This window comes from Dermacentor albipictus, chromosome 2, assembly GCF_038994185.2.
Source record: "Dermacentor albipictus isolate Rhodes 1998 colony chromosome 2, USDA_Dalb.pri_finalv2, whole genome shotgun sequence".
Taxonomy (NCBI): Eukaryota; Metazoa; Arthropoda; class Arachnida; order Ixodida; family Ixodidae; genus Dermacentor; species Dermacentor albipictus.
The window spans coordinates 25,344,752-25,358,842 of record NC_091822.1 but is presented as its reverse complement, the minus strand read 5'-3'; the positions used below and the strand labels follow the sequence as shown (position 1 = coordinate 25,358,842).

The window sequence follows — 14,091 nt, the reverse complement described above, 5'->3', positions numbered from 1 at the left end:
GGAAGAAACAAACCTCGCCCAGCTCACCTGCTGTTTTTGAGGAAGTGGCGACTTCAACCGCTGCGAAGCCCTGGAGTTGGAGGGGTCCCTCGATAGGGCATTGCTCTTCGCTCTGCTTCCGCGTGGCGATTTGGATTTCGATCGGCGTTGGTGGAGGTCCTCCTCCTTCTCCGTCGACGCGAACCAGGGTCCCGTTGTATTTTTGATGTTCTTCCCTGACCGCTGCCACGATCGAGACTTGCGAGTCGTCTTTTCGCGTTTGGTAGCAATGAACTTGTTAGGGCTCCTACGTGTCTCGTGCCCAACCACCCCATACACTGCCCACTTCACATTCGTGTCCTTCTGGGGGTGGATTTTGGATCCCGCAGCCCCAGCATATTTTCTTCGGGTTCGGACACACGTCTGAGCGGTGTTGTTCTTGCATGCACTCCAAGAACATCTGCATTGTCGGTCTGCACTCCTTACACCTATCTCTACTCCCATGTAGTACACGCATTTGGGGCGCGTGCCTCCCGAGAAGGTGAGGAGAGCGGTGTTTGAGCTTCCTAGCATTCGGGCCCTTTCGATGGTCGCTCCTTGAGTCCTGACTCACAGGTGTTGCAGGGGGGTATGCTGATTCGGAGTGGGATCAGAATCCGTACACCACCCCTTTGTAGCTATCTTCTGGATCCGCTACGTATGCGCTGAAGGGTGTTGTTTTCCTCGCAGCTCCATGCTCGTGATTCGACGAATGACGCCCGCCAACTCCAGTGAGGGTGTGGAGAATATGATGATAATTGTCCCCTTTCGGATTCGCAGTATGAAATCATCTCCGGTGACGATTTGTTGGTTCGGTCAGTTTCCTGAGAGTATCGTCCAGGTAGCCCGGATAATCGGTTGTAGTATCTCTGTTCTCAGGCGTTCCTTCAGCATGAGTTCCTTGTGGGGTTTCAGTATTATCTTAATGTCATTCTTCGGTAATGGTGGTAGAAGCTTCCCTTCATCGGGTGCATGTTGCGTTCACCGGTGCCCGTCTCAACGTTCTGCCCATCTCCTTTCGTGTCGCCAGCTGTTGGCTGCCCGTAAAGCTTATTCTTGCTGATGAAATCATTTTTCCTGTCGTTCTGCTTGGAAGCCTGTCGCTATCGCGACGATGCAATAACTGCCAGCCGTCGTCGCCTGGTTATGGGCGGTGATCCCTCGCCTTTGGCTAGTCCCCGCTTTATAGACCTTTGCACTGAGGCTTCCACGGGCGCCGCCATATTTGGACTACCGGCGCCGCCTAGCGTCTGCTTGGCGGCGATGCCATACTGGACTGTCGTTGCTCAGCCTCAGCCGGCTCAACGCTGCTGTTGCTATCAACAAACAGATTAAAAACGTTGATTGCTATCTACATCTGGTTTTCTCTGTATCCTCGGCCTTCACAGAGTAGTCTTGCCACTTTCATACTATTCTCACCAGTGTCGATAGGCATCGGCTACGCATCGAGACGGAAACTTTCCTGCTGGCACCGGCCGTACGACTGCGCGCGACTGCCGGATGGCGCCGGCAAGTGTCAGCTCAGCGCTGCAGCTGCCTTGACCTATGAATTTCCGTGTATTAAGTCTCCTCAGCGTCGTTTTGGACCTTTAGTGCAAGTATCACCAGTGTTGAGAGGTGTCGCTTTACTCACTAGGGCGACAACTTTCCTGTTTTGAGCGCCCATGGCTGCGAATCAGTCCGTGCGATTGCGGAATGGCGTCGACTTGAAGATGAACATAAACAGATATTAAACGCGCTTCGGCGCGTTTCGAAAAATCAGTCTGACAGTCCTGCATACATTCGTCAGAGGAGGACTGGGAGATGGAGCCGCCTGTGGCACAAGGTTTTCTTTTGCCCTCTGGAAATGAAAGGGGAGCGCTTATCACCGACGTTATCGCCAACACAACGTGTGAGCCTACCTTTTTCTGGCCTTGGATGTCGTGTTTCGTGATGCACCGCCGCCCCTTCACGTCCGACTATTAATACGGAAACGACTACTGTCATCACGCTTGCGAAAACTTGACCTTGTTGGGTCATATTTGCATAATTATATCCCATCTAAACATTAGGGGCTGACGATGGAGACACACACAGCGCATCTTACATTCCTCGCATATCCGAGCCGAAGCATCGGGCTGGATTCTCAGATTTCCGCTTCATGTCGATAAAAAGAATCGAGCAGACGCGCGACGACTCCGTAGGGACGAATTCCTTACGATTTACAGCGCTAATCCAGCGATGCTTCAGTACCGCGTCGGCGGGAAAGCGATACAACAGTTACACGTTGCAGCCGCAGTCGTCTTGCAGAACATTGTGCGTGCGGCACTGCACTTTTCTTGCTGCATTGCGCTTCTGGTTGTTAAAACAATCGCACACAGCGCAGTGCTGCCCGGACGTTCACATATCCTTTGCGGATAACCTTAAAATCGCGAAGTCGTCGTGCAGTCAATGCGGGAACTGCGCGCGTGACAGTCCAGCAAGAGAGGGCAACTATGAGACGCTAGCTACTGTCGCTACCGGGGGCCTAATATCCGTTTCCGACTCCCTGGTGCGAGGCTTCCGGTGCAAAGGTCTATACATTCGTCTTGTGTCCATGTTTTCGTCCATGTTGTGTTCGTATGCGGGGGCATTATTTGAATACCGTTATCCTCACACGCAGCCATCTCCTACGCTTTGGTAGCGGCGATCCGGGTATTAAGACGTGGCGAGGTGGTCGCTCAAGCGTTAAGCCTACCGAGGGCTAATGCGGCGTGCGCCACTTAGAATTTGCGAAGTCGCGTTGGATGACGGAAAATTCACTCATGGACTTGATCTTGGTCTTAAACCGCAGCTTATGTCGAGTGGAATCCGAACGGATACTCGAGGCAGGTAAACGTGGTGATTTTCGGCTAAAAAGTTGATAGTCGGCGGAGCCCATCTGAAGAACGTGTTATCCTGAGAACGTCTCCTTAACCCCCTCTATTGCTGAAAATGTTTCTGTTAAATAAATATGCAAATTTCATTTCGTTGATTATACCTATTCTTAGTGTATCTTGCACATTTAGATAGGAAATGATCGATGTTTGAAATATTTATATCATTCGTCTTTAAATACAAATTAATAACTACTTTACAGCGAATGGTTATTAATATCTTCGAAACCTATTTCTTTTTCTTGTTCTGAAACGTGACCTCTGGCCCGATGATAGCAAAATCGCAGGCGGGAAAATGTCCCATGGGCTGACGGACGAAACATGGTTGACAACTGCGAAATGTTAATGTTCAATTTAAGCCTATTCACCAAGCACTATTTCTCGATTTTCCCAATTTCAGCTTGCAAATCGCGGCAACCCTCTAAATTCTTAATCTTACAGAATCATTTTAAATCATTTGCAAAGGACAAAACCCTCAAGTTCATAACCTGTAGCGGCAAATCGTTGATAATAGCTAGAAACCACAATGGCCCAAGGTCGGAGCCTTGAGGCACTCAAGGCTCCGACCTTGGGCCATTGTGGTTTCCGGTAGCAGACAATATGACCGGACAATCCGGTAGCAGAAAATATTACCACATTTCCACGGCCGATGGGCTCACTTGCAGAACCTGCTGGTCAAGACTGTGGATGCGCTGCGGTCAGCCTGCTGGCTGCTGGGCGAGCAGATGCACAGAGAGGGCCGGTTGCCAGAGCCTTCTGTTCTCTTCTTCCTCGACATTCTGGAGATCGACTTGCTCCTGCGCACGCGCTCTCCTAAGCTGGTCGCCAAGTAAGTCCTATGGGCCTTTGGCATGCTGTAGGCTTATTATATATGAAGCGCGAACTTGTGACCCACGAAGACAAATGATTTGTTTCGCTCGCACGCCAACCAGACACATGTCGTTTGGGTGTCGGTCTTTCCCGAGGACCATTGATGAGTACAAGCTACCACCAGATGCGGTTAGCGCATGACTGTTGACTTAGTTTACGACGCTTTGTGCCAGTGTTCAAATAAAGATACAGATAAATGAAAGTAAGGCCAGAGGCGCAGCGTGTCTACCTGTATTTTCTGGAGCGTTCGCACGGTACATAGATCAGATTTCTGTCTGCCTACTGAACCATATTTTAGCATCTGTGGCGTGCGGTATTTATCTCTGGAGTGAGGCACTAGCTTACCATTAACTTAGGACGATAACTTTTAAATCCGAGTTGCGCACAATAATTTTTACCATTATTATTACCTTCGCAGGACGAATAAAGAATAAAATGACTTAGCAACAACAATTCGGCTGAAACGTTAATGTCAGGAGAATCTTGTGAGTTGCATGCTTGTGTACTTTTACTGTACTCAAATTTATGACGGCTGTACTACTTTGTATTTCCACACGCATCTTCGTGGGCGCTAACTTTCTGCTTCTTTGAACACTTGGGCAGCAAGAATTCGTTTTTGTTTCTGCTTGTTCAAGGTTTGCGATATGTCTCATTCAATCGGGCATGTGCAGCCCCAACCTATTCAACAGCAGCCGCAAAGAGGCCAGTGTGAGTGAAATAAGATGCTGCACCAACAAGCCCAATCAGACTCGCTGCTGTTCACGTCAGCCATCATCTTTCAGTATCTCAGCGCGTCCAGTTAGCGTTAATAGGAAGTTTTGTACATCGAGGTTCGGGGCGCTCTCAGCAAGGAATTATTACTTGTAGCAGCGTTTTCTACACGCGCCTTCTTTATTCAAGTGTCACGGAACCACAAACTAGCACCATATAGTTCCGCTATTATGCCGTATGCCAAAACAGTAACCTAAGACACGTAGCTGAACTCTACACGCAGCGACGGGCTTGCCGGTCATTAACAGAAACTTGTTTCAATTACTTGGAAGTAGTCGAAGGAATGTGTGCGCGTGTATGCAAGTGGTCATTGTAAATAAAGGCACAATAGTCCTTTCTCTTCAAATTTTTATCAACAATAAGCAGCATGTATGACAGCATTTCAGGCAAACATATGATGCATTTTTTGACGAAGGTCTCTCGCCGATGTTGATATTTGTCCCACTTGTTTTATGCACCGGTTTCTTTGAAAAAAAAATTGCTGGTTCTCCCGAAATCAGCAGTAGATGTAAGCATGGAATGACCACCGGCAAAGCAGATTGGTTGGAAATTATACTAGCCACAATATTGTCACATGGCAGTGAGGTGAACAAAGCAGCCAAACTGGAAAAGACGAAACTTTATTGGGCGAACCTGTGCCCTCAAAAACAGGCTAGACTCAAAGAACGGCGACAGCGGCGAACACAGCCGGCGATCGATGAAAATCTGATCAGCGGGTCAAGCGCGTCGGATTTTATAGATCAGTCGTCGAACGTTCCAGAGTAATCGCTGGGACCCGCGTGCCTTCCACAAAGTTCTACGCCATTCGCGTCGCGCATACACTCTAAAAACTAAGAGAGTGCCGGGCACTCCCTTTGAGGGAGTAGCGGCTTGTCCCATATTTCACTCTCTTTTCGAGAGTAGATCGACCCTCTTTGAGAGAGAGTAGGTCAACTCCTGTTGACAGAGTTTTGTTACTCCGCCGCAAGGGATTGCTAGTACTCTTCTGCAGAGTGATAATACTCTTCCCACAGGGAGTGCTAGTACTCTTCCGCAGAGTGGTAATACTCTCACCGTAGGGGTAATGGCACTCCACCAGACCGAGTACTTCTACTCCCCCAAACAGAGTGCAACTACTCTTCCCAATACCCTCTTAGCGAAGTCCTGGCCACGCATGCAGGCAGGAAATCAGATCAAATTAGGGTCGCTGATACACCGTTCTCTAGGCGGCTCCTCAGACTCAGTGGCCCGATTCCAAGCGGCCTTCAGAATAGGTGTGAGCAATGTTATGCAGGATTTTAAAGTCATTTTTCCTGGCTATTTGCTGCCTACCATGAGTCGTGACGGCTCGTAATCGACCTATGCGTATGTGTCCCGAACGCCACTGCGGAGAAAAAAAAAGCTAATTCACATTTAATCCGCAAATATTTTCGCATATTTCACAATCAGGAGACACATAATCTAATTAGAACACAATAGTCGAGGGAATCGCACACTTATAGAGAACCACATTGCTCTATACATCACGTGGATTCGAACCCGCGTACACTCGCATCTATACAATTCAAAGCACACATCCTAACCATTACACCACAAAGCCACCACGCTCAGTCGTGTTGTTTTAGTGCTTATATACATAACAAATGTATTTGAGGAATCGGCTGCGGTGGTTGGAGTTTCTCTGCAGTGTGCTGTGCTGTTGTGTACTGGAATACGTTTGCGTTTGCATCATTTCCATTCCTTGCTACGACTAACGGAGGAATACAACGTAGACGACGACGTGAGAACTATTCACGGCTTGTCGTCACCCCAGGAAAATAACAAATGTGCCGTTCAGCTCACGATCGAGTGCTTTTCCAGTCCATGCATTATATGTTCTCCGAAAATACGCGGATACAAAGTATCGTGCCAACCATCCACGTATGTGAATTTAAGTCGCGCGTATACCGGTGAGCATTTCTGTTTATTTTTTCCGCCAGTTCCATTCGTATGTGGTCAACTGCGATGCCAGTACCAGGCATTTCGACGTGCCTCACGCTGCCATGTAGGCGTTCTTTTCAAGTGCATTAGTTTAGACTTTGGTTCAGTCCGCTGTGAGCTGTTGTCCTGCATTAGCAGCGGATCGTTAGCGTTTTGAAGAGCACGCATTCCAGCATTTGGAGACTGCTTATGCCGATAGCCGCGTCACATGCATTGGTACGCATGTTTAAATGAGTAATGTGTCCACTTGTTACGCGTGCACTGCTCGTATCCTGTGGCAGTGCTCGTTCTAAAAGCTTCGAAGACCATCTACATTCATACGTGTGTTCAATATATATGCACAGGATAGACTTGCCGGCTAGTTGGTTGAGCATTTTAGAAGAAACAGCGCAACACAAGGACGACGCAAAAACATGGACAACACCACGAAGCGCTGGTGTGGTCGATGCTTTTTTTCGTCCTGGTGTTAGCGCTGTTTCTTCTTCCACGATACACGCACACCACAGGTACGCGCAAGTTTAGGAGTATAGGGCGTTAACTTTGTTTTCCCCGTTTCCTCTCAGTGTCAATGGCACAATGCGTTGCCCGAAATAGCGCACGCTTACCCCCATATTCAGAAATGCATCATAACTTGAAGCCCATGCTTGACTTGATCTAAATGACGCAAGTCGTGAACGCACCAAAAGAAAGGCAGTGAGCGTCTGGGGGACGTTCGCACCAGGCGTCGTTTATATAAAGTCAAGCATGGGCTTTGTATTAATATACATTTTTGAATACGGGGGTTAGTCATCTACTTCTCACAGAAAATGTCGAAGAAACGCCCACCAAAACCAGGCACATTCGTAAACCTAACTAGGCAATACGAAGCTCCATAGAAAAAGAGTGGTATTAAAAGCTTTCAGTATTTTTCTTTACTCCAAAATGGTTGCGCTCTCGTGGTTTCAATGTACAGAGATGATGCAGCGTTAGCTAAAAAGCATGAATTTCCGAACTCCATGCCAAAATAAGCTTGTAAAATTATTTAGGTGCTAGAAACCAGGGTTTGTAGCGATCCTTGAAAACCCTTTATTTCTAAAATGCCGTTTTCAAGGCATTGAAAAGCCTGGAATTTTTAGAAGTACTGGAAAGTCCTTAAATTTGTACACTTGGCTAGACATAGCAGACATTGCCAAGTGTTTTTTTTTCCCTTCTGTGACATTCTTCGCATGTCACAGAGAATTGTCTGTGGAGGTAATAGAAGGAAAGCGACATCCTTAAAGTTCAAATTACAAAGGAGCTGCAGATACCAGTTTTAGGCACATGGAACCGGCGACAAATGTACTTGGAGGAGCAGAAGCAGGAAGCTCAACGGTTGAGGCATTCAAAGAAAAGACGTGATGAGTAAATTGAGAGCTACAGACACAATAAAAGATCACCTTTCTCCGGTGCTGTGTTGTTCCGCGATCTTGAGCGCGCGCGCGCGCGGTGGAGAACTCCGAGTGAAAAAGTAGAGCGCTCGCTACGCGTTCCTTTGAACTGCGGCGGCCTGTTCTCTTAGAAGCAAAACGATGTGTTCTTTGCTCAGCGTGCATGAATGATACATTGCCATGTTCGGGGCCAGCCACCTACAGTTGAAGCAGAAGATCACGCTACGTTTTGTTCTCTATTGCCGCAAGAGTAGAACTACTCTCTCTCTCTCTGAAGGGGGAGAGTGAAAAGCACATTTCACTCTCTCCTTGGTGAGAGAGTGAACAATGCATTTCACTCTCCTCGACATTTTGCGAGAGTAAAACGACGCTTTGAAGAGTGAACCGGCCGCTTCACTCCTGCGATACCCTTCCTAGTTTTTAGAGTGTATATGCAATCAGATTACACAAGGTTCGGCGACAACAGTCAGCGGACAGAAGCATCGATAACATTCTAGAGACTTCCGATACATGTAGACGCGTCCTGCGCTGAGCGATAACATTTCTTAGATGGCAAAAGCGCTCACCCGTAAAAGATAAATGAGTTCACGTGTCAATATTCAAATGGCTGTAGTGCATGTTCTACGTGGCACGCCCCACGACAACACACCGCACCACAGCGCACCACAACATACTGTGCACTGGTCCAAATGGACGCTCCCCATCTAGAAGAAGAAAATCAGCTAATGGTGGCACGACAGGCGGCGAAAGACGCCATGGAAGCAGAGCGCACTGCCCAGCTGGAAGAAGGCGCCACGCAGCATGGCACCATTTCTCGAGGTGGCGTAAAACCCGCGCCGCGAAACTCACGGACTGCTGGCGTTCACACGAGCACAGGCAACCCTGTCTCAGCGCCCAAAGATGGCAATAAAGTACATCTGCCTTTTAAACGTCGCCATTGGAAATGACAAATAAAACTTCAGCGTACTAACGGTCACAGCTTCAGTGATATCGGGAGCAAATCTTAAGCACAACTCGGAAGCAATATTTTTTGTAACTCGGGCAATAACTGGGGTATGTAATACGGTTCTGTGCAAAGGGTTGGGGCCAGAGGCCGCATTTTCTTAAGTTTATACTGGTGGTCCGGATGAGTTCGTTTTGTTCTCGCAATTCGCCTCGATGTTCTCATTTTAATGCTTCGATAGCGGCTCTAGTTTTTGGTTCAACGTCACCTGAAGGTCGCCCGCAACAGGAGCTAAAAGCATTTCATACTTAAAGAATGAAATGCGGATAAATATTGATTTCGATTCCGCAGGAAAGTGTGCCATCTACTGGATGACGACGCGACAAAGTCGCTGTGCTTTTAGCAGATGCTTTATTCACAGTAAGAACTAATATTCATGAATAACGAAAACGTAATGAAGACTGTCATCGTCACATCTGCGCATCTCCAAGAAATCGAGGATAACGAATGAAAGAAGGACGGGCTAGTAACAGCTATGAAGTAAAGTGCAACTTTTCAGGTGGATCAATTTAAAACTATTTGACAGACAAAAGTACAGAAAAGCCTGTTCAGCTAGTTGATTGTGCATATTTGGGCGAGCACAGCGCTAAAGACGGGAGCAAACGATAAAGCACATTGAGAATGACAAGGTACCACCTACAATGTTTATTTCAATCTGTCTTATACTTTTTCCGTGTCTTCGGCGCAGTGCCCATCAAAAAGCAAAAAAAGGTAATCTTGTCTGCTACCAGCTGCTGGCAGCGCCGGTAACACCGTGAACAAAGTAACAAAGCCGTTTTACCGTATACCATTGATTGTACTGTTCTTTTTACAGCTAAGCTGTATATGGCTTTGGCTCCCGGTATTTTTCGTGTGCGTCAACAAAAACTACGATCATCAATGACTCATACCCGCGAAATCACTAATACTTTACAATTTAAATTTCACCGTCATCATTCGGAGACTTCCGTTGCTTCAGTTACATGTGACGTGCTCCATCTCGGGTACGGGCTCACTTTGCCACGGCACTCGCTTGCCAAGGAAACCCCTGAGCACAACGCAGTGACGACGATAGAAGGACGAACGAAGAATGGTGTCAGTGGTACGACAGATGGTGTATGATGACTAAAGCGTGGCGACAATGACATGGTGGTTCTGAAAAGATGTCGATGATGTAACGATGGTGGCGTGACGTGTCAGCTTGAGGACAGTAGAATGAGAACGAGTGCAGGATGACAATGGTATGACGACAGCCGTATAATAAAGCTGGAACGACAACGACGGCATGACAAGGGTGGCATAATCCCGATTCTTTGGGCACAACACCATTACCATATAATGACCAAGAAGGAACAGCGTCGATAGAATTAAAAAGACGTTATGAGGATGACGACAATGGCGTTACGTTTCTTAAGTAATAACGATACTAAAACGACAGTGTGACGATGACGACATGAGGACAATGGCATGACAATGGCTTTGTGACCGCAATGGCATGATGACGACGGCATGACAAGAGAGAGAGAAGTCATAAAGGAAAGGCAGGGAGGTTAACCAGGCTGAGCCCGGTAAGCTACCGCGAACTGGGGAAGGGGGAAAGGGTATTTAAGGAAAATAACGAAGAAAGAAGTATGCATTTTGCACTGCTACGCACACAAGCGTTCATTATTCAGTCATTCAAAGGAGGTCATACAGGCTGGTGCATACCTAATAGCAGACGCTCGAGGCCATTGACCCAGGACCTCCTCTGTGAAACGTCACTCATCGAAGTGCCCCAAAGTTGTACGAAAGGCGCTCTTCTCATCTTTATATGTAAGGAAGTCACACAGCAGATGTTTGGTAGTTTCTTCGCCATCTGCTGCAATTGGGACTGTCCGCCATTCCAATTAGGAATGAGTGGTTTGTGAAAGAAACTCCTACTCTCAAGCGACACAAAAGCGTTTCCTCCCACCTGGTATAACCAGGCAAAAGTTGCAATGTCATATGTGGGTCCGTGGCATATGGGCGCCGGTTGGTGAACTCCACTGTGTTCCATTTCCTTACACTAATAATGTGGGCAAGACAACTGAGGTTGCGCGTTGCATGTGTTCTTGACAATAGTATCGAGGCGCTTTCACATACATCATGTGCCTCACGGGAAGCTTTGCCGGCGCTTTCATTGGCAGTAATAATACAGTGCCCAGGTAGCCACTGGAATAAATTACGTGGCCCCCATCCACCGCTTTATGGCAGTGCAATGGTATCTCTGCTAGAATTTGTTCATTTGGGCAGTGGCGCAGAGCTGACAAGGGTGATTGCAGGGCGGCCTTTGAATCGCAGAATATAGCTCAGTGATTTGGGGATTTTTGCTGCGCATACAGCACTGCACTACGGAGGGCGGAAAGTGCGGATCCTGTCGATGGTGTCACGTGGCTGATCGTGAACATCTTTCAGATTGACATCGACGGAATCATTACCACTCCAGTAGAGCTGGTCACAGTCCAAGAACCATCTTTATAACTTAGAACTCGAGCGGAGTCTGAATCATGCAGTAGATGTAGAGCAGCTTGATTCGGGGCACAATATGGCAAGAAGGACTTATTTCCAACTCCTGGAATGGAAAGCCGCACTTGTGGCTGCCGAAGACGCCACAAGGGACACGGTGATCTTGCTGCAGGCGTAAAATCGGCAGGAAGAGGGGATCGGTGCGAGGCCACAATGCCCGAAAAGTTGCATCTGGTCTACTTTTGGAGAACGAAGCAAGGCGTTCAGACTAGAGTCGGGAAAGGTGACGAAGATTATCCCTAAGGGTGCCTTTGGCGATAAAGGTACTAATAGTATGTTCCCTGGCGATGTCAATTGTTGCGGCTGTTGAAGCGCATCGCGGTAGACCCCGACATGTTCTAAGCGCTTGAGCTTCCATGCTCTCCTGCACTATGAGATTTGTCCTCCGGATGCTTGACAGCACTGGAGTGCTGGCACGCAAGAAACCCATGAAGAAGGCTTTGTGCCGTTGAAGCATAGAAGACACTGACGGTTCCCATGCTCTTGCAGCAATTGCTTTGCAAGGTTGACTGATAAAGAGGAGTCTCTTAGTTAGGTAGCATATATAGAGCATCCAGGAGAGGTCGCAGTCAACAATCATCCCTAAATATGGATGGGTTCTCTTGTACGCGACAGGCTGGCCGTTAATAGGCACCTGGTATCCACTCATCGAATTTCGCGTGACGGCGACTAATGCGTACTTTGGTGTTGAAATTCTGAGGCCTTCTCTGTAAAGAGAGTTATAGGTCATCTATGCTGCCTTTTGTAACCTTGTGCGAACCTACGGTCGATTTACTTCTGACGCCCAGATATAGATGCCAACTACATAAATTGACAACTGACCGAGTGTGGCAGGAATTCCGCCGGTGCCATCACAGCCAGGCTAAACAAAACCAGCCTCATAATGCCACCTTGTGGAACTCCATGGCTGTTGTAGTGGTCTGAAGACTGACCATCCTCGTTGAATACAGAAAAGCGCTTTTTAGTCAAGTAGCCCCAACTCAACCGAAAAGTGAGGCCTGCGATTGCAGCAGCGATGAGTGCGACAAGAGTGGGTTCATGACAAACATCATAAGCTCCCCTCACATCTAAAAATAGCGCTACAGCCTGGCTTTTGCATGATTTTTTTTGTTGAATCAAATACAGATCACTGACGTCGACCGACGAACAACCCCGTCGAAAACCTGTCAGCGCGTCTGAATAAACATTCTAATGTTCAAGAAAGCACTCGAGGCGCACGAGGATCATCCTTTCCATCAACTTGCCAACACAGATGGCGAAAGCAGTAGGCCGATATGATTTCAAAGGGAGACTTTCCATGCTTTAGGATTGGAACAAGTCGGGTACGCTAGCACTTAGAAGGGAAAACTCAGTCATTCCATTAGACGTTGAGATGACGCAGCAGTATCTCTGGTGCTTTATAGTCAAGGCGACAGAGAGCAGCATACGTGATGTTTTCGCGTTCAGGCGAAGGAGAACGCAAGCAAATGGCTAGACCAGCCTCTAGTTCTTCCATGGAGAAAGGTTCGTCCATTTCCGAAACCTGCATGAAGAGAACTTCGTACAATTCAAGATCGTTTAGTAGCTCTCCGTCACCTGCAAATGCCTTACAAAACTCTTCTTCAAAGCCCACTTCTCGACAGCCGTGGTGGAGAGCCAGCCCCTAAAGGGGCGGCATTGCTGAGGAGAAGAACGAAGGCCTTTCAGAGTTTTCCATACGCGAGAGAGAGCTTTACGTGGGTCTAAGGCGTTACAATATGATTGCCATCACTCGTTGTGTCATTTGTTCATGCGACAACGTATTTTCTTCTGCGTGGCCCTGGCCTCGTTAAAGTCTAGAATCGGCTTTGTGCCTCTATATCTCCTCTCGGTGCGCCAGCGTACTGCCACGAAGCCTTTCTAATTCGATTTCAAGGTCCGTGCGACTAGCTGACCATGAGAAGCAGTGCGTTGCAGCAATGATCGCGTTCGCAATTGCAAGCTCTATGCTACGTGCAAGGCAGTCCTTGCATTCGGCGTTCAAAGAGGCTTGAAATGCGGGCCAATTAATTGTTCGAAAAACAGTGGGGAAAGACTTAGTGCTTACACCTTTCATGGTAAGCTAAGTAGAAATACGGTCACTTCTTCATGTTTCCAAGTCAGTAAACGAGTAGACCCTCAAAGTAAGACATCGTGACACAAAAGTAAGATCTAGGCAGCTTCTGTGCAACGACCCTTTCAAGAATGTTGGGCTGCCGTCGATCGAAAAGCAGAGGTCATGGTATGAAGCAAAAGACACAGGAGTCCTGCATCTTAAATTGGTTCTTGTACTTCCCAAAATTGGGTGGTGAGCCTCAAAATCTCCTGTTATTTTCCAGAGATTGGAGGACGTCATCAAAACATTGTCAAGCCCTTTCCTGTATAAATGACTTGATGGGGAAAGGCAGCTTGCGATGAGTGTGAAGGAGACCCTCTTCTTCTTTACGATAAGACACACATACTGGTAGTCGTCATGGGAAGGCCTGGTCTGGGCCACGTAGGTGAGCTCCTTGCGAACATAAACGAGGACTTTGCCACTTTTATCACATGTGGCGGAAATAAAGCATTCGTATCTTCATAGTCTGAGGATGTTTGTCACATTTGGTTTACAGATGACTCTGACCAGAAACGTATTTACATATACAAATCG

At 47.6% G+C, this 14,091-nt stretch overlaps 1 protein-coding gene across 2 annotated transcripts in view; it reads left to right on the top strand.

The window, feature by feature from the left end:
- LOC135897914 (rifampicin phosphotransferase-like) overlaps positions 1-14,091 on the top strand; it is a 219,183-nt gene that overhangs the window by 176,373 nt on the left and 28,719 nt on the right. For both annotated transcript variants that reach the window (XM_065426606.2, XM_065426605.2), the window contains one exon: positions 3,578-3,741. In XM_065426606.2, the coding sequence (XP_065282678.2) occupies positions 3,578-3,741 (164 nt within the window). The remainder of the gene's footprint in view (positions 1-3,577; positions 3,742-14,091) is intronic.